The sequence below is a fragment of the Kogia breviceps genome, chromosome 1 (genome assembly GCF_026419965.1).
Source record: "Kogia breviceps isolate mKogBre1 chromosome 1, mKogBre1 haplotype 1, whole genome shotgun sequence".
In the NCBI taxonomy this organism is placed as follows: Eukaryota; Metazoa; Chordata; class Mammalia; order Artiodactyla; family Physeteridae; genus Kogia; species Kogia breviceps.
The window spans coordinates 4414623-4441810 of record NC_081310.1 but is presented as its reverse complement, the minus strand read 5'-3'; the positions used below and the strand labels follow the sequence as shown (position 1 = coordinate 4441810).

Sequence of the window (27188 nt, the reverse complement as noted above, 5' to 3'; positions counted from 1 at the left end):
GACTTCCTCTCTCCTCGATAGATAAAAGGTTCTCCTTCCCTTGTCACGCAGGAACTTGCACGTGCAGACCCCGAGCTGCAATTCTCTGCTGATCCCCAAGAAACCCACCTTTGCTGCAGAAACACCCAGCGGTCTGTTTGTTTCAGGTTCGCACACTCACCCTCTGCTTTGTTCCTAACTGTGACCCGCTCTTTCAGATCCTTCCTGCTCCTCGGCGGCTCTCCCGCAAAGCCAACTCACTTCCTTGCCTCCAGTTTCTCCCACAACCAATCCATACTGAAATCGTTTCCAAATCAATATTCCTAACAGACTTATCTTGTTATACGTATCACACTCTTCTTAAGTTCATTTGAAGGACCAACTCTTTAGCAAGGCCTTTCACTGTTGCCAAGACCCAGCCCAGTTTATGTTTACAGTTTCATCTCCTGCTCTCCTACACAAAATTCTCCACTGTGCCAAAAACAACAACAACAAAAGTTAATTACAGCTCCCGAAATGTGATGTGGGTTGCCCCACTGGTCCTTCTATTGCCAAAAGAAGGGAAACACACGCAGAGAAGTATATAATAAGCCAATGCCTATGATGGACCAAGAGCTGTATGAAGTAGAACTAAAGGACTAAACAGATTGGTATCGTTTCTTTGGATTAGACAACACACTGCTTTCAAATTATAAAGATACTGGGGGAAAAACTTCTAATAAACTTTTTCTAAAAGAACTAAAATAAGTGAGTAGGTTTGGGGTCAGCATTCCAAGCAGAAAGAATAATACAGCTTCCTTGCTCATAAGACACGCTTCTCAGTTAGACCAACTTGCCCTCAAGTCTCAGCTAGCTCTGCCTCTTCTAAGCAGTGTGTTATCAGGCAAGTTTCTTACTTAAGTCTCAGTTTCAGGGCTGATACTATCTCCTAGCAGCACTGGGAGAATTTGAAGATAAAATCAGTTGTGCACATAAGCACCTAGCACAGTGCCTAGTACATGTTGAGAGCCACATAAGGAGAGATTAAGAATTATTCTCACTGGAGCAGTCTCAGATCCAGGGCAAGGCTGTTTAGGAAGAAGTGGACAATTAGTCCAGGAAAGCAGTAAAAGATAAGAAGGGTGAGAAGTACACACAGAGTGCTTGTGTCACCTGCAGTACCCGGAATAGTCACCAAAAAGCATACAGCAAAACCATTCTTCAAGGGCCTTGGCTGGATTCCCATATGAAGTTTTGTTTCTTTAAAAAGAAACTGAAGTAGTTAGACAAAATGGTATCTAAGGCTCCTTTCAGCTCTAACCTTCAAAAGGTCTGTAAGGGGCTTCCCTGGTGGCGCAGTGGTTGAGAATCCGCCTGCCGATGCAGGGGATGCGGGTTCGTGCCCTGGTCCGGGAAGATCCCACGTGCCGCGGAGCAGCTGGGCCCGTGAGCCGTGGCCGCTGCGCCTGCGCGTCCGGAGCCTGTGCTCCGCAACGGGAGAGGCCACAACAGTGAGAGGCCCGCGTACCGCAAAAAAAAAAAAAAAAAAAAGGTCTGTAAGAACCGCTGTGCCCTGGAGTCCCGGGGGTTATGAGGGCTCATCACCATTGCATGGTCAAATGCTTTTACGTGCTACTTAGTGTGTGAGGGCTTATTACTGTTCCTCTGACCTCACAAATCTGGGACACAAAGCAACAGCTGAAACATTCCCGGCACCAGTTTACCTGTCACAAAGGGGAACTGCAGTAGCCGGTCTCGCTGAGAAATTTACTGCAGCGGAACTCAGCAAAGCACACGCTCACCCTGATGGGACCCCAAAGTTAGCGGCCTTCATACACCCTAGGCACTCTCGGGGCAGTTTAAGAGGCAGAAGTTAGAAAAGAAAAAAACAAAGAATCTGGACAGGAGGTTAGACCAGCGAGAACTAGCGAGACCGAGAGGCACAGTATTAATATTTCAAAACAGTCACATTAGTCAACAAGTGTCTAACCTAACTTCCCATTACAGGGAAACAAACCCAACTAAGCCTCATATGTACAAATCATGTCTTCACTGTGGGGACTTATTTTATATACTTAAGATACTTATAAATCTATTCTCTCTCCAAGGGGCTAAAAACAAATTAAGAGTACATGCATGCTCTCTTTTTATGTGAAAGAACAGTCAAGGACTGCACTAGGTCTAATTAATATTTCACATGCTCATTTAACTCACTGTTTCAGTGACATTCCCTAATCTTCTGACTTTCACACGTAGAAAATTGTTCTTCCACATCAAAATCACATGTGTCTGCATATCTCTGAATGAACTGCTTCAAAATGAATACTCTTATCAGCTTTCATTTTGGTAAATTATGAGAATCATACCTGTGAACTTAACTTATGGTTAAGCTTGTAGTGTTATAATTTTGTAACTTTAAGTGACAAGATTGTTTTACCCCATTTCTTTGTAGACACAAAAAAGGAATCTGCTCATCAGATTTCCAGGAGTACTTGTTTATATAAAAGGTTAAATTTGTACGGTTAACCATATAATTCACTTCAAAATGATAAACCCATAATATAAATTATAAAGATTTTTAAAATTTATATACATTATGTCAAAATAATTCATAGTTTTGGCTATACAAAATACTTAAGGAACTAGAGAACATTATAATTAAAATACAAATGCAATAAGTTCATTTCCAAGTCTCCCATTTTCTCTTAAGAAAACAAGCCATAGATAAGAATGATTTTAAAATAAGAAAATAATATCAATTCAACTTATATGTTAATGATTCAAACATTACTGTAACAAGGGTAGAACTGATCTCTTAGTTATAGCACTTACTACTTCTTACTGTCTTATTTACAGAAGGGTATCCCTCAAAGTACCACATCATCAAGTTTTCTGATGGGGAAATGTTTGTTTCCAAATATATATTCCACAGACACATTAAAAGAGTATAAAAACATGCTGAAACTGTAAACATTCCCTTCCTAATAGCTTCATGAAAGGGCCTTTTCATCACGCATCCACCTGGTAACTTCAAAACATTTTCCGTGTATTCTGCACACATAGCTTTTTATTCTAAGAGTTGATCAAGAGAAAATACTTAAAGCAATTCATATGTGGTAGTCATAGTAGTAGTAGTAATAATCATTAATGCTCCAATTTTAAATGCTTTTTAAAAATTATGTGGTTCCAACCTGGTCTGCAAAGTCCTCTGGGAACTTCCACAATACCTCTGGATCTGTAAATAATTGACACAGAGCATTAAACAGAGAAAACAACACATTTATAGCAACAGTCTTGTTCAAACACTCTTAAAATTGTCAAAGCTACTGTCTTTAATAATTTTAAATTTTTTCTTTAAATATTTACAGTTGATGAGGTTCAAAATTAAATATTTTGATAGTTTAAGGGTTTTAATGACCTTTGGAACAGGAATAATAAAATGAACAACTTGGTCAGATTATTTAAAATATTATTTCTTTAAGCAACTCATTTTTTATTTATATACCTTAGATTTTAAGATTCTGAAATATAAATTTCCAGGTTTAACTCCACTTAATATACTGGTTTCAATATGAAAAGAAAAATATAAATGTGGTAAATATGTAATCAAATATACTACAGCCCTCAGAAACTAGATTAAAATACAACATCTTAAATTTCCATTTAAAATCCTAAAAGACATTTTTCCAAAGAGGACACGCATATGGTGAACAGGCCCATGAAAAGATGCTCGACATCATTATCATCAGAGAACGCAAACTAAAACCACAATGAGAGACCACCTCACACCTGTCAGAATGGCTATTATCAAAAAGAACACAAATAGCAAATGCTGGCAAAGATGCAGAGAAAAGGGAGCCCTCCTACACTATTGATGGGAATGTAAATTGGTGCAGCCACTGTGGAAAACAGTATAGAGGCTCCTCAAAAAACTAGAAGTAGAAGAACTACCATATGATCCAGCAATTCCACTCCTGGATATATATCCGAAAAAAAATGTAAACACTAATTCGAAAAGATACATGAACCCCAATGTTCACAGCAGCATTATTTACAATTACCAAGATATGGAAGCAACCTAAGTGTCTACTTACAGATGAATGGATAAAGAAGATGTGGTATGTATGTGTGTACACACACACACACACACACACACACACACACACACACACACAGGAATACTACTCAGCCATAAAAAAGGGATGAAATTTTGTCATTTGCAACAACATGGAAGGACTTGGAGGGTATTATGCTAAGCGAAACAAGTCAGAGAAAGACAAGTACTGTGTGATACCACTTATATGTGGAATCTAAAAAAATAAACTAGTGAATATAAGAAAAAAGAAACAGACTCACAGATGTAGAGAACAAATGAGTAGTTACCAGTGGGGAGAAGGAAGGGGAGGGGCAAAATAGGGGTAAGGGATTAAGAGGTACAAACTATTATGTACAAAATAAATAAGCTACAATGATATATTGTACAACACATGGAATATAGCCAGTATTTTGTAGTGACTATAAATGGAATATAACCTTTAGAAATTGTGAATCACTATGCTGTATACCTGTAACTTACATTTATTGTACATCAACTATACTTCAATTTAAAAAATGAAAAAAAATAAAATCCTCAATAAAAGTGTATAAACACAGTAATAATGTTTGTTTTATATCAAGGTGCACTTCTGAAATCCCATATTTGCAACTCCATAAATCAGCTTTTAAAACAACAGATAAGTTGGTAGGCATAAGGCAACAAGCTTGTTTAAAATACAATGGACATTTCTTGGGTATTTCAGAGATATTTTTCTAATATATTATATCCAGTTATTTATATATAAAAATCAATGTTGTTTTATAAACATTCGCACTGGTTTTCATTTTCGTTATTTCTTCACAATATTTCTCTTCTACTTAGCATAATAAAAAATTATTTTTAATTAACACTAAAAAATATTTTGGTTGCATATGTATTTTTTAATTCTGTCAATAACATACTTCTGAATACTGCAAATGTGCTTTAAAAGGATACTGTACAAAGGATAATATTACTTTTGAAAAAGCATTTGAAAGCCCAATATTAAGTAACAAGCACAACTGATAAGACAGGATCAGAATATCAAAAATACCACTTTATGTACCCAGTCAGTAAAAAATTACAGCTCAATCCCATTATTTCCACTATACCATACTGCTTTTTAAAAAATACAGTCCTGGGCTTCCCTGGTGGCGCAGTGGTTGAGAGTCCGCCTGCTGATGCAGGGAATGCGGGTTCGTGCCCTGGTCCGGGAAGATCCCACATGCCGCGGAGTGGCTGGGCCCGTGAGCCATGGCCATTAAGCCTGCACGTCCGGAGCCTGTGCTCCGCAACGGGAGAGGCCATGGCAGTGAGAGGCCCGCGTACCGCAAAAAAAAAAAAAAAAAAAAAAAAAAAGTACAGTCCAAGGATGCATCATTTCAAGCATTGAATTCCAAAACTCAGTAATTACCCAGCAACATTTTGAGCATGAGTTGGCTTCTCTTGCTGTGTTACTTATTAAGCTCAAAAAAATTTTTTTTCAAATATTTTAACTTAAAAAAAAAAAAAAAGGAAGCATACTTTCTACAATTAACCTTTTTACTAAGGAATAAAAAGTTTCTACATAAATTAACATAAAATCATTTAAAACATCTTATATAAGAATAATGCATTACTAATTTATGGAGCTAATATTAAATGATTATGCCTTCATGTAAAACAAAATGTGTACATTTCTAAAATGACTGTGACATGTACAGATCACCTAAAAATACCGAAATGTTAATGTCCTGTAGAAATTATGTTGGAAAACATATATATGTGCCCAGGTATGTACATATATGTGTGTGTGTGTTTATATGGCAGTTTTACCTAAACGGTAGTTATTAAGATTTGCACCTCATAAAACAAAAAGTGTATGATGGATTCTTCATGAAATATTAAGTTTTTATCTTAATAAATTAATACAATAACTAATGGCCCTATAAACAAGTCATCATGCAGAAATGTGGAATAGTCCCTTCTTATAAATAATGGAGTTAGAGAGTTTCAATGTGAATATTTAAATATCCCTTTTAAACAACCTCAATTTTACAGTTACCATTTGAGAAAATGTGACAGATTCCTTACACTTATACCTTAAAACCAGGCCATCTGTCCTGTTGGATAGCTAACAGTTTAGTCTGCCCTGCTGTTTGCAGCATTTACCTACTTACGTTTGCCTCGCTCACTTTTCTGCATCCCTAACACTACGCAGTTTTTCTCTGTCCCGTCTGGTCTGTTCTTACACAGAGGATGAACAAGTGAATACATGAAAACAGCAAAAATCGGTTTAGTCACATAGTGGAAAATACCCTATCTCTTTTCTTTTCATTCAATGCGTGTTACACTTCAGCACCCAAAAATGTATTATAATCATGTGCTTCCATATCTGAAATGGATTAACTTAGTTACTGCCTGTGTGGTTAGGTTTACCCCGTATCTGACACACGTTGGCAGCAACTCTTCACAAGGACTGCAGAGGAAGAGACAAAAGAGCTCTGAAAAACATGATAATAATCCAATTTTCAAATTTATGCACAACGACGGAATTTTCTGTTCCCTGGGGATTACTTTCCAGATGCGAGGTCTGACCTGGCAAAGCTAGGTCGATTTTATGCTGATTTTATGGGTGAAAGGATGAGAACTGCTGGTAGGAGTCACGCTGCCCGTGGTGACTGGGACACACTGTGTTTCTCTTCCGTCCAGTGTCCACCCGCAACTCAAGGAGACTCCACACCTTAAAGAGAAACTTTGCCACCAACAATCCGGAAACCAAATAAACATGAAAGGAAGAACACGTAACTTGATTTTTACATAAATATAGTTAATCTCTTATTTTAATAAAAGAACGTTACAGTGTAGTGAGACAAATATACACATTTTTATTAAATCAGTAAATTTGGAAGGAGAGTATTTAATGTACTATTTGTGCATCACCATCACAAGTATTCCAAATTCCTGACTGAGGCTTTTTTTTTAAATGTAAAGTGAGATAAATTTAGTAATATTTTATTTCCTCTGCAACCAGACCTCTCACATTTTCTGGCCTGTAACTAAAAACAAAAATTAAAATAACTTAAAATATTACTGTGATTTAACTACACTATTTTTTTAATGCAGGAAAAACTTTAATTTACATAAATGAATAATATTTACTTAACTCTGTAGAATTCATAGATGAATATATTTAAAATTATGCATTTGTAAAACCACAGTTCAGAGACTATATACTTTTGAAAAGGCAGAATATACAGTATTAGTGTTTTGCTTGATTATAGCTTCAGTGCTTATTCACCTACATGTAGAATTAGAATTTTACAAATGAGGAAACTGAAGCCAATGCAATGAGGAGCATGTCATTTTTTTAAAAAGTAAACTTATTTATTTATTTATTTATTTTTGGCTGCGTTGGGTCTTCGTTGCTGTGCGCAGGCTTTCTCTAGTTGTGGCGAGCGGAGGCTACTCTTCCTTGTGGTGTGCGGGCTTCTCATCACAATGGCCTCTCCTATTGCGGAGCACAAACTCTAGGCGTGCGGGCTTCAGTAGTTGTGGCACGCGGGCTTCAGTAGTTGTGGCACGTGGGCTCAGTAGTTGTGGCTCGCGGGCTCTAGAGCGCAGGCTCAGTAGTTGTGGCGCAAGGGCTTAGTTGCTCCGTGGCATGTGGGATCTTCCTGGACCAGGGCTCGAACCCATATCCCTTGCACTGGAAGGCGGATTCCTAACCACTGAGCCACCAGGGAAGTCCCTGGGAGCATGTCTTAATTATAAGGCTAGTTAATGTCAGAGGAGCATGTCTTTGATATAAGGCTAGTTAATGTCAGAGGCTAGAACTTTCTTAGTTGAGATCTAAGGAGCAGCTATTTTAAATAATTTCCAAAATCAATATATTTCTCTGTTCCACTTAAGTTCAATTTATTTTATTCAAAAATCTATGCAACGCTAAAGAAACAGGAAAAGTCCCTGCCCTCCAAAGCCCTATAGCATACATGGAGAAAACTGTCACAGAGCTACCTAGTTTTTGTGCAAAGAAGGTATCCTGCAGGAACGCTTGAACTGAACTTGGAATCCACTGGCTTAATAATTTCAAAAAATGTTCCTAACAAAAGAATGGTGATGTCTCTTGAATATAAATGAGCAGGAATCATTAAAGAAAATCTTCCACCTATGGAGATATAATGGTGAACTAAACAAAATGGGTCTCTACAATGTATAGAAAAGGACGGAATCTAAACCTATAGCTCAGTAAAATTTAGTGAGTGTTATACTAAAAAGACAGGATACTACCAGACAGCTCAAGGAAAGCCAATGTAATTTAGAAAGCCACTAGTTAGACAAGCAAAGGATGATTTGGGCTATAAAGTGGGCAGAGGAGAACATTCCGGAATGGAGAAACAATATGCACTAAGTCTTAGAGGTTAAAAGAAAGCAGAAAACATTTGGAAACTGAAATTTAAAAAGGAAGTAATATATCTAGAATGCAGAGTAGGAGAGAGAGAATGTCACGGGATGAAGCTGGAGAGACAGGGGACAGACTACAGAGCTGAAGGTGTAGCCACGGTCTCAGAGGAAGCCACCAAACCAAGGGAGAAGGAACACCAGAAGTGTGTGGAGAATACAGTTAGGGTGTGTGTTTATGAAAGTCAAGGGAAGAGAGTGCATCCAAAAAATTCTCAGACAAATGTGGCAGAACGTTAAGCAAGGTGATGGCTCAAAAAATGGTTAAGTGTGTGTAAAGCATAAGCCACACACAGTAAAGTGAGCTCCAGTGGCAGGATGGGAGGCAGAAGGCCAATTAAGAAGACCATGGAGAACGAGGAGAGAGGCACCGTGTACGGGGGCAACGTGTTTAAGAGACAGTACGAGGGAGAAGAAAGTAAAGACAGGAGGAAAGAGGTGAAGGCAGACAGCTCTGTTTGTCATTTCTGTTTCCTTTATACTGGCGCAGACTTGAACATGTTTAGGTGATAATGGGAGTTAGTGAGGCAGCAGAGAGCCAGAAAAGAAGAGATGCACGGCCCTGAGGAGGCAGGAAGAGGGCATCCTGATCAAGACAATGAGATGAGCCTTGGACAGAAGCTGAAGAATATATTCCCATTGTTATAGGAACGAGAAAAGAGGAGAGGAGATACGAATCCAAGGAGATTTTAGAATCTCGGGTACAAAGTTAAGAGTTTTGTGCAAAAATTCCTGATTATTTTGTGCATATAGTAGGAGCAAAGCTCCCTCCCAGGAGGGAAGTTGTTGGGGGGCTTGAGGAGGTGTGAAGCAACTGTTTCAGGCACTGCTGAAAACTCAGTTTGGTGGGTGTCCAGCCTAGTGTTTTAGGGCAACAATGTGGTATCTCGCCATCATCATCCAAGGGCCAAGGTGCAGGAGATAATTGCTAGATTCAGTCAGGGCAGAGGTTTCTGTCAGTCACGTGTGATGGAAAGAGAGCCTCGACAGAAGAGTGGTTACAGATGTGAACTGCTGATGTACAGCTAAAAAAGAGAAGTGGTTTTATTTTTTTCTGTAAAATCCATTAGTACTAAATGTTATACCAAGTCATGCTAATGCATTTTAAAACAGTGTATTTTCAGTAGAAAATCTACTGCATATATCTGAAGACTGTAGGACTGAAAAATAAAGTAAATAAAATAAATAAAGTAAATAAAGTAAAATAAATAAATGGAACATTTGTAATTATGAAGTTAGGCAGCCGAAGTTCTGGTCTTATACCTGTACATAACAACGCTGTCTGTGATCAGAGGTAGGTACTGAAAAGTATAAAATCAGTTTCCCTCCTCTCCTCCCTGCCTTCCACTCCTCCCTGCTCTCTCTGGAATTATCTGAAAGAACAGTCTTATTTGTTTACCCAAGTTTACCATGTAAAGCTCATTTTCCACATATACTATTATGTGGCGAAAAAAAAACCAGAAAACCATGGAATTAGATAACTACAGTTAAAATTACAATTTTTCCAGCTTTACTGAATTATATTTGACATATAACACTCTGTCAGCTTAAGGTGTACGAGATGATTTGATAAACGTACATACTGTGAAATCTTTACCACAATAAGGTGAATTAACACTTCCTTTACCACACATAGTTACTAACTTGTTGTTTTCACTGTCATTGGTATGGAGGGGACATTAAAGCCCCACTCGCAAAGCAACTTTCAAATACACAACATAGTATTTGTGAACTACAGTCACCATGCTGGACGTTAGATCCCCGGAACCGACTCATCTTATAACTGAAAGTTTGTCCCCTTGAATCAACATCTCCTGCCGCCCCTCAGCCCCTGGTAACCACCATCCTACTCCGATTCTTTGAGTCCAATGTTTTTAGATTTCACATAGGAGTGAGATCATATAGTACTTGTCTTTCTCTGACTTGCTTCATGGAGCATACGTCCTCAAGGACGTCCACCTATGCTGTTGCAAATGGCAAGGTAGCCTTCCTTTTTTCTAGGGTGGAATAACACTCCATGATACATATACACCACGTTCTCTTTAACCGTTCATTCACTGATGGACATTTAGGTTGTTTGCATAACTTGACTATTGAGAATAATACTGCAATGAACATGGGAGTGCAGGTATCTCTTCAAGATAGTGATTTCATCTTCACTGGATAAATACCCAGAAGTGGGATTGCTGGGTCACATGGTGGTTCTATTTTTAACTTTTTGAGGAACCTCCATACTGTTTTCTGTAGTGGCTGCACCAATTTACATTTCCACCAATCATGAACCAGGGTTTCCTCTCCTCCACATCCTGGCCAGAATTTGTTATCTTGTCTTTATAACAGCCATTTTGACAGGTGTGAGATAATATCTCATTATGCTTTGATTTGCATTTCCATGATAATTAGTGATGTTGAGAACCTTTTCAAGTAGTTGTTGGCGGCTGTTATCTTTTCTTTGGAAAAATGTCTCTTTAAGCCCTCTGCCAATTTTTTAACTGGATTTTTTGGTTCGTTGCTGTTGTATGACTTCTTTATATTTGGGGCATTAACCCCTTATCAGATATATGGTTTGCAAATATTTTCTCCCATCCTATAGGCTGCCTTTTCATTTTCTTTTGCTGTGCAGAGCTTTTTAGTTTGATATAGTCCCACTTGCTTTTTGCTTTTGTTGCTTGTGCTTTTGGTATCATATCCAAAAAATAACTGCCAACAGTGATGTCAAGGAGCTTACCATTTATGTTTTCTTCTAGGATTTTTATACTTTCACATTTTATGTTGAAGTCCTTCATCCATTTGAAGTTAATATTTGTGACTTCTGTAAGACAGAGGTCCAATTTCATTCATTTGCATGTGGATATCCAGTTTTCCCAACACTATTTATTGAAGAGACTATCCTTTCCACATTGAGTATTCTTGGCTCCCTTGCCAAATATTGCTCAGTCATACATGTGGGATTTACTTCTGAGCTCTGGATTCTGTTTCATTTGTCTCTGTGTCTGTTTTTCTGCCAGTACCACACAGTTTTGATTACTGTAATTTGTAGTATAGTCTGAAATCTGGAAGTGGGATGCCTCCAGCTTTGTCCTTTCTCAATATTGCTTTGGCTATTTGGGATCTTTTGTGGTTCCATATGAACTTTATATAACTCTACTTCTGTGAAAAAAAGCCATTGGAATTTTGATGAGTATTATATTGAATATACAGATGACTCTGGGTAGTATGGACATTTTAACAATATTAATTCTTCCAATCCACGACCATGGGATATCTTCCCATTTATTTGTGTCTTCTTCAATTTCTTTCATCACTGGTCTTACAGTTTTCACTGTATGAATCTTTCATTTCCTTGGTTAAATTTATTCCTAAGTATTTTATTGTTTTTGATGCTATTGTAAATAAGATTATTTATTTTTCAGGTAATTTTTAGTGTACAGAATTGTAAGTTATTTTTGTATGTTGATTTTGTATCCTGAAACTTTACTGAATTTATTAGTTATAACATTTTTTTGGTGGAGTATTTAGGATTTTCTATATACAAGATCATGTCATCAGCAAACATTTTTACTTCTTTCTCTCCTTAAAAGTCATTAAGATGACTTTCTTTTCCTTACCCAACTGCTCTGGGTAGGACTTCTAGCACTGTGCTGAATAAGAGCAGGCTCCCTTGTCTTCTTCCTGATCTTAGAGGGGAAGCTTTCAATCCTTCACTGTAGTGCATGATACCAGTTGTGGGACTGTCGTGTGGCTTTTATTATGTTGAGGTATGTTCCTTCGATATCTAATTTGTTGAGAGTTTTCACAAAAGGATACTGAACTTTACCCAATGCTTTTTCTGATCTACTGAGATGACCACAAAAATTGTATCTTTCATTCTTTTAACATGATGTATCATATTTATTAATTTGCCTATGTTGAACCGCCTGTGTATCCATGGATAAATCTTACTTGATCATAGTGTATGATCCTCTTAATGTTGTTGAATTTGGTTTGCTCGTATTCTGTTGAGATTTTTTGCACCTATATTCATTAGGCTTATTGGCACTTGTAGGTTTCTTTCTTTTAGTATCCTCATCTGGCTTAGTATCAAGGTAATATTGGTCTTATAAAATTAGTTTGGGAGTGTTCCCTGCTCTTCAGTTTCTTGGAAGAGTATAATAAAAACTGGCACTAACTTCTCCTTCAAATGTTTGGTAGAATTTACCCATGAAGCCATCTGGTCTTAGGTTTTCTTTGTTAGGAGGTTTTTGATTACTAATTCAATCTCCTTACTTATTATTGGTCTGTTTAGATTTCCTATTTCTTCATGATTCAAACATGGTAGGTTCTATTTCTTTGAATGGTTAAATACATACATTTCTTGTTTTCCTAGGTTGTCAAATTTGTAGGCATATAATTATTCTTAGTAGTGTCTTATTATCCTTGTATTTCTGTGGTATCAGTTGTCATCTCCTTTTTCATTTATAATTTTATTTATTTGAGTACTTTCTCCTTTCCTCTTGATAAAGCTGATTTGTTAATTTTGTTTATCTTTTCAAAACATAAGATTATTATCTGTTTTATCTTTTCTATTGTTTTTCAATTCACTATTTAACAAATTTCTGCTGTAATCTTTGTCATCTCCTTCCTTCTGCTAACTTTGGGCTTAGTTTGTTCTTTTTCAAGTTCCTTGAGGTGTAAAGTTAGGTTGTTTGGGATCTTTCTTTTTTCTTAATGTAGATATTTATTAACATAAACTTCCCTCTTAGCACAACTTTTCCTGCATCCCATCAGTTTTGGTATATTTCCATTTTCATTTGTCTCAGTATATTGTTTTATTTCCCTTTTGATTTAATCTCCAACCCACTGGTTGTTCAGGAGTGTGTTGTTTGATTTCCACTTATTTGTGAATTTTCCAGTTTTCCTCTTATTAATGATTTATAGCTTCATACCACTGTGGTTGGAAAAGGTACTTTCATTCTTTTAAAATTTACTGAGACTTATTTCATAACCTAACATATGGTTTATTCTGGAGAATGTTCCATGTGTGCTTGAGAAGAATGTATATTCTGCTGCTGTTAGATGGAATGTTCTGTATATGTCTGTTAGGTCCCTTTGACCTAACAGAGTATTTGTAGGCCTTTTCATCGGAGAATTCAGTCTATTGGAGAATTTAGTCTGTTTATATCTGAAGTGATTAAAAGGCATATAGTGACTGAATAGATAAGAAAATAAAACCCAACTATATGCTGCCTACAAGATACTCACTTCCACTCAAAGACACACACAGGCTCAAAGTGAACCAGTGGAAAAAGTTATTCCATGCAAACAAATGAAAACCAAAAGACAGCAGGTTTATATATATATATGTATATATATATATATATATACACACACACACACATATATATATAGAGAGAGAGAGAAAAAGATCACTATATTGGGCAAAATAGACTAAGTCAAAAACTGTAACAAGACATGGTCATTATATAATAATAAAGGGGTCAATTCGTCAAGAGATTATAATAATCGTAAGTATATATGCATACTACAGCAGAACACCTAAATAATCAAGCAAATACTTGCTCATTGTTTTCTGTTTTGTAGTTCCTTTCTTGCTGTCTTCCTTTGTGAATTCATCATTTTCCATAATGGTATACTTTGATTCCCTTCTCTTTATCTTGTGTGTATCTACTATAGTTTTTGGTTTGTGGTTACCCTGAGGCTTACTTGAAAAATCTTAGAGACACAGCAGTTATTTTAACCTCATCACAACTTAACTTGGATCACATACAAAAATTCTACCCTTTTATTCCTCCTACACACATTTTATGTTTTTGATGTCACACTTTACATCTTTTTATATTGTGTACCTAACAAATTGTTGCTATAACTTTTTTTTTTTTTTTTTTTTTTTTTTTTGCGGTACACAGGCCTCTCACTGCTGCGGCCTCTCCCGTTGCGGAGCACAGGCTCCGGACGCGCAGGCCCAGCGGCCGTGGCTCACAGGCCCAGCCGCTCCACGGCATGTGGGATCTGCCCAGACCGGGGCACGAACCCGCATCCCCTGCATCAGCAGACGGACTCTCAAACACTGCGCCACTGGGAAGCCCTAACTATTAATTTTAATACTTCTGTCCTTCAACCTTTATATTAGAGTTAAGTGGTTAACACACCACCACATTACAGTATCAGAGCATTCTGAATTTGGCTATATATTTGCCTTTACCAGTGTGTTGTTTCTTTTCATATGTTTTCATAGTTAGCATCCTTTCATTTCAGCTTGAAGAAGTCCTTTCAACATTTCTTGTAAGGCAGGTATAGTGGTGATGGACCACCTCAGCCTTCATTTGCTTGGCAAAGTCTTTACCTCACCTTTATTTCTGAAGGATGACTTTGCTGGGTATAGTACAGTTGACCCTTGAACAACACAGGTTTGAACAGTGCAGATCCACTTCTGCATGGATGTTCTTCAATAAATACATACTACAGTACTACACAATCTGTGGAACGGCAGATAAGGGGAGCTGACAGTAAAGTTATACGCAAGTTTTCTACTGCATGGTGTGGGGGGTGGGTCAGTCCCTCTAACCGCCACATCATTCAGGGGGTCAACTGTATTCTTGGTTGGCTGTCTCTTTCAGCACTTTGAATATATCATTCCGTCCTCTCCTAGACTGCAAGGTCTCTGCTGAAAACTCTGCCGATAGTCCTTTCATGAGAGAAACCTTTTTCTCTCTCTGTTTTTAAAATTCTTTGTCTTTGATCTTAGACCATTTTATTATGATGTATCTTGGAGAAGATCATCTTGGATTTAAATTTTTGGGTGACCTACTAACCTCATGAACAGGAGGTCCAAATCTCTCCCCAGGTTAGGAAAGTTCTTAGCCATTACTGCTTTAAATATGTTTCCTACCCCTTTCCCCCTCTCTTCTCCTTCTGGAACTCCAATACTACATGACTGATTGCCTTAATGGTGTCATAAGACCCACAGGTTTTCATGATTCTTTTTCATTTTGCTCCTCTGAGTGGTTAATTTCAAATGATCTGTCTTCAAGCTCACAGAGTCTCCTGCTTGGTCTAGTCTGCTGTTGAAGCTTTCTATTAAATTCTTCAGTTCAGTCATTGTATTCTTCAGCTCCAAAATCTGTTCGGTTCTTTTTTGTTTTCTCGGCTGCACTTCTCATTTTGTTATTGTATTGTTTTCCCGATATAATTAAATTGTTTTTCTGCGTTCTCTTATAGCTATCTAAGTATTACTAGAACAATTATTTTGAATTCTTTGTCAGGCAATTCCTGGAACTCCATTTCTTTGCAGCCAGTTGCTAGAAGCTTACTGTACTCCTTTGGCGGAGTCATGTTTCCCTGAGGCTTTGCGAGCCCTGTAGCCTTGCACAGGTGTCTGTGCACTGAAGAAGCAGCCATTCCTTCCAGGGGTTACAGGCCAACTTCTGTAAGGGAAGACTTTCACCTGCAGGCGGAGGAATGCTGGAGTGTGCTGACTCGGTGCCTCGCGGTGCAGGGGCACGTGGTGGCTCATCAGCTCAGGCCATTGGGTGGACAGCACCTACAATCACACGGTCCTCAGCAAGTACTGCAGGGGATCCACTGAGGCTGCCAAGGGCTGTGAGCGTCCTCAGTAGTGCCTCCAGGTCCAGTGGCTAGAAACCAGGATAAGCAGCAGTAGCGCCAGTGCCAGTGGTATGCTCTCAGAGGTGATGCTCTGAGCACAGGGCAGTGGAGGCTAATAATGAGGGTGCCACCAGAGGCATCTATGCAGGCACAGAGCTGGAGGGAGCAGCTGCAGGCCAGCACAGTGGTTCCGGCCAGCCACAGAACACAGGATCTGACCCAGGCCCACAACAGCAGGCGGCCCTGACTGTCAGCGTGCTCTCCCAAGACTGCGAAGTCTTCCCTCAGGCGTGCGCAGAGCAGTGGAGGGCGGTGACAAGCATCGGACCGGCGGCATGCAGGTGCACAGCTGCAGGAGCTAGCCCTGAGCGCCTGCACAGCCGTGGGGGTCAGTCACGAGGGTCCAGACTGGTGTCTTGCACTTGCATAGCCGCAGAGGCCTGCGCTGGCTGCCGGGGCGATTCCCAGGCTCCAGTAGGGGAGGCTGCGAGAGGAGTTGGCGAAACAGGAGGGTCTCAGGTGGCTGGTGTCCGCAAACACAAATACCCATGGGGTGAAAGCCAGTAAAATCTGCAGGGGTTCCGAACCAGCCGGGGTCACCTGCACAGCAGGTCACGGGGAACTGCAGTTGCTCTTGCCACATGGGCTGGGTGGCCAACTTTTCTTCCTCGTTCCTAGCTATCTCTATACCTCTTGGCTTTGCCGGTCTCTGGGTGGGTGAAACTGAGGCGGGACCTTTGTGTGGTGCCCTAAAAGACTGGGGAATCTGGTCATTCATCCCACGATTCTTTCCCTACAAGGGGAACTCCTTCTAGCTGTAGAGTTCACTCTGGGTCCCGAGCAATGCTGGCCTGGGGGATGGGATGATACAGTCAAAATGAAGCTGTTCTTACTTCCCCACTGTGGTTATTCTCAAGTTTCTTGTTCCACTGTGTTGCTGAAGTTTCTTAAGTGGGCTCCAGAGCTCTCCCAGAGAGCAGTTTTTGTTTGTGAACAGCTGTCTAACTGTTTATATTTGGTGGGGGAAGGGGATGGAGGCTGAGGTCTCCTGCTCTACCATCTTGCTGATGTCACACCTCTAAAATTGTAATTTTCACTACATCTGTCAAAATAGTTTGCAAAATAATTAATTATTGTAATTTAATATCCAGCCTGATCACAAAAAAAGTATTTAAAAAAGCAACTCACTCCCTCATTTAGGGCCACCGATGACCTTGGTGAAGCCAGAGATCCAGAAAACATATATCCTCCCATTTTTCCTTGGTGTGCAACCCAGAAAAACATAGATTTACAACCCTGGTAGAAAAATAACCACTCATGCCAACAAGATATTAATAAAAATCTTTACCAATCCACCCAAAAAACACAGTACCACAGACTGCATAACATTACAAACTTTAAGACTACTAGCAACTGTAAAAGTAAAAACAAATTCATTGCTGAATAATGTTAAATTCGGGCTATATCTTAAGAAAGCATACATAGTCAGGCATTTGCAGAAATTACTTTAAAGTTAACATAAGATGTTAATTTAAAATTTTAGTGTCTTCTTAAAAGCCCGGCTCAGTAGTTCCCAAACTTTAGTGTGCAACAAAAGCTCCTAGAGAGCTTGTTAAAACAGACCCCAGGGTCCCACTTGCAGAACTTCTGAGTCAGGAGGTCAAAGGTGGGTCTGAGAGCTGCACTTCTAACCCGCTCCCAAGTGATGCTGCTGCTGCTCATCTGAGGACCACACTTTGAGAACCAATAGCGAGCGACCATGTATCTCTCACACCGATGAGCGTTACGGACCACGTTAAAGCATTTAATATTTGTTGACTGAAAATATTCTTTAAAACGTGGCAATGAATAATTCATAATTCCCTCTATTACATATACATTTTATCTGGCAACAGGTATATTTTCAGAGAAAATATCAACCATGACAGTGATAGTGGGAAGTAATTTGAGCAAGAAAAATGTTACCAAAATGTTTTTAAAATATTTCAATGCTAATAGCTACTATTAAAATGGTAACTCTGGGCTTCCCTGGTGGCGCAGTGGTTGAGAGTCCGCCTGCCAGACGTAGGGGACGCGGGTTCGTGCCCCGGTCCGGGAAGATCCCACGTGCCGCGGAGCGGCTGGGCCCGTGAGCCGTGGCCGCTGAGCCTGCGCGTCCGGAGCCTGTGCTCCGCAGCGGGAGAGGCCACAACAGTGAGAGGCCCGCGTACAGAAGAAAAAAAAAAAAAAAATGGTAATTCTATTTCTGTACAACAATGGAAATTTTATTTCAAAATTAAGTGTTTTATGACATTGTGACTATATGACTTAAGGAACAATGATGAGGAACTATGGCTTCATAAAGATACACTGTCTGTTATTTCTTCTGTCTCTATATGCCAGATACATACACACAGATAATCCATATCTAAATAAGATGTGTCTTTTTGAATGAAATCATGCCATTTGCAGCAACATGGATGGACCTAGAGATTATCATACTAAACGAAGTAAGTCAGAAAGACAAATAACATATGATATGTAGAATCTAAAATATACCACAAATGAACATATCTAAGAAACAGACAGAGGACAGACCTGTGGTTGCCAAGGAGGAGGGCGTGTGGGGGGGTGGGATGGACTGGGAGGTTGGTGTGAGCAGATGTAAACTATTATATATAGAATGGATAAACAGCAAGGTCCTACTGTATAGCACAGGGAACTATATTCAATATCCTGTGATAAACCATAATGACAAGAATATGAAAAAGAATATATGTATGTATAACTGAGTCACTTTGCTGTACAGCAGAAATTAACACAACATTGCAAATCAACTATACTTCAATTAAATTTTTTTTAAAAAGTAAGTCTTTTTGTACCAGACCATCTGTCTGTGAGAAATTATTTTTCTGTGCTTTCCTACAATGCTTCCTTTCATAGAATTTAAGCAATTAGTTCCAATGTGAACAACAGAAAGGATAAATGCCAATATTTGTGAATGTAAAAACTAATTTACGGCCTCTGTTTTCTTTTCTTTTAAAACATTCAAAAAATGGTTCATTATGTATGGATAGAATCATAGAGTTTTCTGAATGGGAGAGGACCTTAAAGATTCTTTTTTACCACTCATACTCAGGAAGTTATATTGTATTTCATGTCTGGACGTACTACCTATTCAAGCCAAGACCACAATCCAGATATCCTTGTTCCTATTATATATACAGCCTTTCTAACATAAACTGCTGCGTATAAAAGCACACTACAAATAAGCCCAATTTGCTCTACTTTGTTCATCTTTAATTTTGTTGTTCACTAAGTGGACAGTAGTTTAAGGCATATTCACAAGTTTAGAAATTTTCCTTATTGTCCACAGGAAAATATTTTTAGCAAACCAAATATTTAAGCATTTTTGTAAAATAATGGCCTAAACCCTATAGACTTTCTCTGAACAATCTTTGGAAAAATATATGTGAACAAATCTAAAATAGAATATTAATTACTAATAGATTCAAATCAGTATCTTCTCATTCTAGAACTAAAATAATTCTTCACGTACTCATTTGAGTTTGACTTACATACACAGAAACCTTAAGGAAATGAAAATATTTCAAGATGTCTTACTTTATAACCAGTTACAAAAATGGCAGAGATCATGCTTCTACTTATTGCTTTAGATAATGTACATATTTAAAATTAGAAACGCACAATTTTGGAAATTTGTCGGTTTGCTGACCCTCTTAAAACTGTATATAAGCAAATGGTGCAGAAACATCTTGACTATAATAATGATCCCATAGCGATCATCTTCACTCTGAAGAATCATCTGGATAATTAACTGTAAAATTATTTTGTTGCTTTTGAAACTTAAACTATAGAAGCAATTTAATGACCAGTTCTAGCCTTTATAAATGTTTCTTCCCAGAAGGATCTAAAATTAGCATCACATCTCACAACAATGAAGCTCTTTTTGCTCATATATAAGCAAATTCTAGCTAAGGTAATGAAAACCGAAGAACCTTAAGAAAATATAATCCATAGCAGCTTAGATATATCATTTTGCTACTTCTATTCCTTTTACACAAGATCTACTATAATAAAATGAAAACCCGCATCAATCACCTGATAGAGTACTTCCAAACTTATCCAAACAGGGCTAATGGGTGAGAATTGAATTGAAAACACCTTGACAAAGAAAGCAATTTCTTTTCTTCGCACTCCTCTGAAGCTGTGGGTGATCATGGTAATCGAACCATCAACAGTGAGGGGCCACCTGTCCCAAGGGCCCTTCATGAGCGTTTTTAAAAAATCAACAACAAAAAAAAGGGAAAGAAATGCTGTACCACAGATGTTCAATCTTGATTAATCTATGACAAGGAACTTACAGCTGAGACTCAATGTTTTGACGTTTTTCAGATACCGGTCATTAAAAGCCAACACAAAAGTTTTTATTAGAATGCAGGGGATAAAAGTTAGTAGGCTGCTTATAGAAAGATGATCTTCCATACAAAATCTGGAATATCTTTTAGTCAGCTGAGATGTTCATCAGATCCTAAAGCAATAGCTTCTATTATAATTCCTTTAAAGAGAAGAAGAGCAGGCAAGAGGCCAGGCTTTAAGCTGGCTCTCAGACTAGCATTTTGAGACCGTTGCTCTTTATATATTCTTTCTACAAGTACATGATTAACTAAAAAGAAGACATGTTTATGTTCTCAGTACTCATTATATTTAACTCTTTGAATTAAAATAGATTTTCAAGAAATAGCATTGACATGAAAACTCAGAAATGTAAAGTTAATTGAGTCTCATAAAGCAGCTCTGTTTTATTTACAACATTTAAAATAATTTTCATATTACACCAGGAAATAATTTCAAGCACAAGCGCAAACTGGGTCAAAGCTTTTCTTGTTTGATATATAGCTTGAAATACAGTAGACTCCTGGCACTCTTGGATATAACACAAATGTCAATCACTTGGGAATAAGCCAAAGTTAATAAATAGAATATACTATTAAAATGACTCAAGGCTTACTAAAATAAAAATCTGTGTGAGCTTTATGAAGTATAACTACTAAAAACATTTTAAAACTAATTTTAAAATGAAAAATACAACTATAAAACAAAATATTAAAGAACCCAATAAAATGATGCATCTCAGTTTTTTCAAAATACTTTCAAGCTAGAATCAAGTTAAATGTAAAAGAAATGTAGTTTAAAGCTCAAACATATAAATTCACTAAGAGACTTACTGTAAATGCCATAACTCCTTATCTTATTTATCTTTGTATTGTCAGAGCCTGAGAACAGATTCTGTGACCCCAGAAACATGGCATTCTCAGGCATATGACAGAGGCAAGCATGTGTGCCTCCAGGAGAAACACTCAGCCCAAGTCTTGCAAATTTACTACAGAAAATCTATAAGCCATCAGAAACAACAGAATTAGAACCCCTCCCCCTCAAAGGCTTAAGATGTTACAATTATCTGAAACAGCATATATAATAAGGATTTTTTTAATAATTAAAGAAATGAGGATTCAAAACATGAGCAATGAGATTCTATTTTTGTAAAAAAAAAAAAAAAAAAAGGCAAATTTTGAAAACAACCAAAACTTTAAGAAATGAAAAAATATATAGTCTATGAAATTAAAAGCTCACTAGAAGAAATAAACAGTTCATATACAAGTGAAGAGGGAAACACTGAAATGAATCAGACACAAAAGATATTAAACAGAATGAGGCACAGTGAAACGCTCCAAAATGAGAAATATAAAGAAGGTTAAGAAAAATGGAGACTAGAATGATAACATAAGTCTACTTCAAGTTCTAAAAGATCAGATCTAAGAGACTGGGGTGTACAAAACAAGGGAAGGATGGAGATAACATTAGAAGAAATAATGACTGAGTTTTCCAAAAGCAGTGAAAGACATAAATCCTCAGAAATAGAAATCACAACAAACCCAAGCAACATCTCAAGAAAGACACATCCAGAGGCATTATAATGAAGTTACGGAGTACAAAAAGACATACACATCTTTAAAAGCATCCTAGAGGAAAAGAGGTAAACTCTAAATCTCTAAATATATATATATATATATATATATATATATATATATTTACACCTATAGCAGACTTCCCAAAGACAGCAATGGAATCCAGAAGACAGTGGAATAATATATCTGAAACTTCTCAAAAAGTATGCTTGTCCTCTGAGAACTGGATGAACAGGAATGTGGGTAAAATAAAGATATTTTTAGAAAGATAAAACTGGACACTTGCTAAAGAACTTCTAAAGATTGTAACATCATCAGGAAAAAAGTTAATTCTCCAAAAGAAAAGTATGAAATGCAAGAAATAATATATTTCATGTACCCAGATATATATATATATACATAACAATATTTATTGAATCATTGTTTGCAACTAACAAAGTCCTGGAAATAACGTACAAGTCCATTAGTATGGAAACAGTTATAGCATTATTATTCTACGAAATACTATACGGCCTTGAAAAAGACTAAAGCCTTGAAAAACATATTTGTTCATAGGAAAAAAATCTCTGAAACAGTGTTAAATGAAAACAAGGAGGCAAGATGAGGTCAGAGAGATAAGGAGGAGGCAGCAGAACAGGAGGGCCTTATGAGTCATCAGAAGGAACTTGGCTTGCACTCTGAGAAAGGGACACACAAGAGTTTGAGTAGAGAAGTGACAAGCTCTGACGTATTTAACAGGATCACCTGGCTGCTGCCTTGAGTACAAAATGAAAGACAACAAAATAATAAAGCCAGTTACCAGACTACTGCAATAATCCCGATCACATAAAATGAACCTCCTGAGAAAAGAACTGAGAACTTATTATATTACTAATAATGGGCATATATCATTAACCTCTGGGACTGGGATTCAAACATTTATGGACAATTTGTGGTAAAATAGAAGGGAAGGGGGCAGATAAAACTTAGGAGATGATCCACCCTCCTGAGATAGAAGGCAGTAGGGCCTAAGAATCAAGGGGAAATTCTCCCAACAGAGTATAGTAGACATTTCATGCATCTGACCTGACCCAGTGGCAGGTAAGCATTCTGGGGAGCAAAGAAGAGAGTTTCCTAAAAACGAAAGGAGCTCTGCAGGACTCCTTTAACGTGGATGATTAGGGGCCACCTCCTCGCCCACTTTGCACAACTGCGATCCAGGCTGTGAGGGGACACGGGAAATGCAACGAGCTGTGACTGACATCATCACGGGTGGCGTGGCGGTCCAGGAACCAGGAGCAGCCAGAGCGACCCCAGCAGCCCAGGTGAGAACCGGGGTCATCACCGTCGGCACCGACCCGCAGCACAGGCAGCGTCCTAGCGGGAGCGCCCCCAAGTCTACAGAAATGACCGCGGCGAGGCGTTGAGAGCAAAGGTAGGCAGCAGGGCAGGCGAGGTCGACAAGCAAGTCCCCGGCACCTGGGAGGCACCTCTGAGGGGTCCGCAGAAATCCTAAAGAAGAGGGAACGCCCCAAAATGGGACAGAGACCTGGAGGGTACTCAGCTAGGGGCTATCAAGCAGTCAACGTGTGAGTCTAAATATCGGTGTGACGCCACCGGTACCCTCAAGCTGGAGAGGCCTATGAGCACTGGGCCTATGAGCACCTGTCAAACGTCCACCGCAAAGGTTAGGAACCTTGGTAATGAGATGCGTTACGATAAGCAAAGTGCGCGTAACCTAGATATCATAGCTCCGTTCTCAGTTACAAGAGAGGAACTTTTAGGTCTTTCTCGATACACTATAAAAGAACAAATGAAAGGAAGAGATATGTGAATAGACATTTCCTCCTGTTCCTAACCGAATTATGCTGTTTTAGTTCTAAAGTCTTCCCTGTTGGTAGCGAGAATTTCTCTGAACTAATAATGGGCATATATCATTAACCATTAACCGAGGTCAATACTGTGATTGGTGAATAGAATACTGATATTGGCAACAAGAAACATTTTGTGGAAGGGGCAGGAAGCTATTAGTCTGAACTTGCTTGCAAATAATTAAGCCCTAGGGTAATTTTCACCCTTTTCCTTGGAACATATAATTATCAAGTTAGTGAGGATACATTTAGAAGACTTTGCCGAGTATTTCAAGTAGAAAACCGTGATCTAGTCTGGGGGCCAACTGGGCTGGATTCTACTTCTAAGTAGACTGCAGGAGCAAACACAAATTCACAAGAATAACTTGTCACGAGAGATTACAGAGAAACGTGTGCAGAAGACGTAGTTACTTATCACAGATGGAGATAATCACGCATTGTAGATCATGGGCTGGAGGGGTCTTAAGGGGCCTGTCTTCTCCCTGAAGGTCAGGCTCCTTTCTGCCCCACTAAACAGATGTACTTGTTCGTATTCTGCCCACACACAGGGTCGGCTCCAAATCTCCCAGCCTCCCTCCCGAAGTGTCAAATAAACCTAATGGTTGGAAATTTACATCTTTTTTTCTCTTCCTGAAAAACTGGTGGGGGGGGCGGGGGGCAGGGGGGATGGATCATACACACATATAATTTTTTAAAAAAAGACAGACTCAAAATCGGTTACTGAAACTCTATTTCCCATCACCAAGTATTTCCACTACGTAAAGGTAGTGGTTCTCAACCCTTTCTGCTCATTAGAAATTACCTAAGAAACATCAACCAAAAAAAAAAAAGGGACACACACACACACACACCCCAACCTCTTGGCCACATCCCAGACCATAGGAGATGTCTGCGAGTTTTTAAAACTCCACAGGTTATTCTAATGTGCAGCTTGGGCTGAGAATGACTGCCTCAATCTTTCTGTAAAGAAATTTTTTCTCAAGGCTTTTAAAAGTTTTCAGACTTCTTCAAGTTTCAAATATTGTTTCAGACACTGGACTCAAAAGTAGAACATATAATGCCATATATAAAACATAAGTGCTGTACAGAGTCGCTCATAAGCATCAATACAGGAAAGTTCTGTATCTCGTGCCCGATTTTTCCAAGGATTTCATTATACCAGCACCTTACACGGGCATCTAAAATGGAATCCTATCCATCTCTACTAATAGAACCCAGGCGCCAAAGCTTCTTCAAAAAGCTCAGAATCAGCCTTAATATGCCTCCTCCATCCTCTACATCCAATCAACTTCCTAATCATGTCAGTTCTCGCTGTGAAATGTAGCTCTCGTCCGTTCCTCCTCTTCCACATTCATCCTGTTCTACATCCTTATTACCTGAGTCTTCCCGCCCCCGGCTCTTCTCAATCCTCTGCCACTAAATTCATCTTCTTAAAAAAGCGTTCTTGTTATGTCTCCCTTCACAGAAAAATGTTCAGTGGCTTCCCGCTGCTGAGGTTAACAAAACTCAGCTCTTCAAACTTCATAGGCATTTTGTGCCTCAAATAAAATATTCAGTTTTAACACAATAACTAACTCCACGTATTGAGACTAGTCGGTGTAGCAAAATTCTGCATCTTGCACCCGATTACTTAAGTAGCCTGAAGTGTGTTTCCCACCAAACTCCAATTCAAGTTTTCTGCTCGTTCCAGGCCTCCTGTCCTTCATGTAAATAAAGTTTATCCCCGATTCCAAGCATTGACTCATATGCTATAACCCCTTCCTTGGAATCCTTCTCTCCATCGTTCCGAAGTTTCCACGCACTGCTCTGGGCCGAGGCTCCGAGGCCTTCCCGAGACACTGCGACCACGCAGACCGGCCCGCCCCCCGGGCCACGCACGCCGTCTGACCCAGTTCCTCTGGAGCACACGGCTTTACACGACGACTTCGCTAGGTTATAAATGAAGCTCCTGCAGGCAGAAATCACGTTTCATATTCCTGGTGTGCGCTGCCTAAAGGGCTTTCCCAGGCTTTCCTTGAATCCTTCATTCTCTCCACTCAAGGAACATGTATAATGCATACAAAGTTCTTCCCGATCATATCAATCTCTTCAGAGTAAATTTCGTGAATTTTCCTTACTTTAATTTGCTTAATTGTGAGAAGTAGCCAGCCTACTCTAACATAAGCCTGATTAACCCTGACTGAAAAGTAATATAATGAATCAAGTGTCTGTGCCAAACAATCTTTAAATGTGGCATAAAGCAAAAAATAAATAAAATAAAAATAAAATTTTCTTTAAAATCTGAGCAAAGTCAAAGTATAATTATTTATTCACTTCAAAATACAGTCCCTCCTTCTAGACAGAAAAGGGTTAATAATGACGTTGCAAGGTTAAATGCCCCCGGGGGATGCACAGGGGCTGGAACTGAGTGAGCAGGGAACTGGGGGCTGTCGGGGGGAGACGCAGGTGGAGGGCCGACTCCCCAGGCCCTCCTCAGAAGGCATCCACCACTCAGCTCCAGCCACGTGGAGCGTGGCCCGGCGCTGACAGATACTCTTCATTTTTCAAGAGAAGTCCGAATTTTCAAGAAAACAAAGTCACCTAATTTTTAAATTGGGAAAAACAATTGAACATTTCATAAACACTGTGTGAGCCAAATAATGTGTTTCAGGGGGCCATTATTTTTTGACCTCTTTACTATGGTATGAGGATTTAAATTAGAAAAGCAAAATAATTCTTTAAGGTTGATCATATGTTCAAAGTAAACCACTAGTTTGAAATTTTTTTTAATCTGTCTGGTGCCTTTTAGAATCAAGATGGTTCCTGTGCATCTAGGTTCACAGTCAGTGCAGGAGAATCCCTCCAGTTTGCCGATTCTAAAGTAACATTTTAAGATAAAATGAAAATGGATAGTATTAACAAACCACTTTCCTTGGACTTAAGAATCACACTTTTAAAAAAAAGTCAGGGCTTCCCTGGTGGCGCAGTGGTTGGGAGTCCGCCTGCCGATGCAGGGGACACGGGTTCGTGCCCCGGTCCGGGAGGATCCCACGTGCCACGGAGCGGCTGGAACCGTGAGCCGTGGCCGCTGGGCCTGCGCTTCTGCAGCCTGTGCTCCGCAACGGGAGAGGCCACAGCGGTGAGAGGCCCGCGTACCACAAAAAAAAAAAAAAAAGTCAGATACAGGTTGTTTAATCATAATTGGTACATATACGCATTACAGAAATTTAACGTTTTTGAGGTGTCTCGATTTTACAGGCACACTATCCAAAGAAAATAAAATCTCAAAGTAGAAGAGAGCTTATCACTCTC

At 38.9% G+C, this 27188-nt stretch overlaps 1 protein-coding gene across 8 annotated transcripts in view; it reads right to left on the bottom strand.

The window, feature by feature from the left end:
• The window catches only part of DENND1B (DENN domain containing 1B), a 258787-nt gene that overhangs the window by 189174 nt on the left and 42425 nt on the right, over nucleotides 1-27188 (bottom strand). For 7 of the 8 annotated variants that reach the window (XM_059055774.2, XM_059055749.2, XM_067027477.1 and 4 more), the window contains exon 3: nucleotides 3150-3193. The exons of the other annotated variant lie outside the window; for it this stretch is intronic. In XM_059055774.2, the coding sequence (XP_058911757.1) occupies nucleotides 3150-3193 (44 nt within the window). The remainder of the gene's footprint in view (nucleotides 1-3149; nucleotides 3194-27188) is intronic. 8 annotated transcript variants of the gene reach the window in all.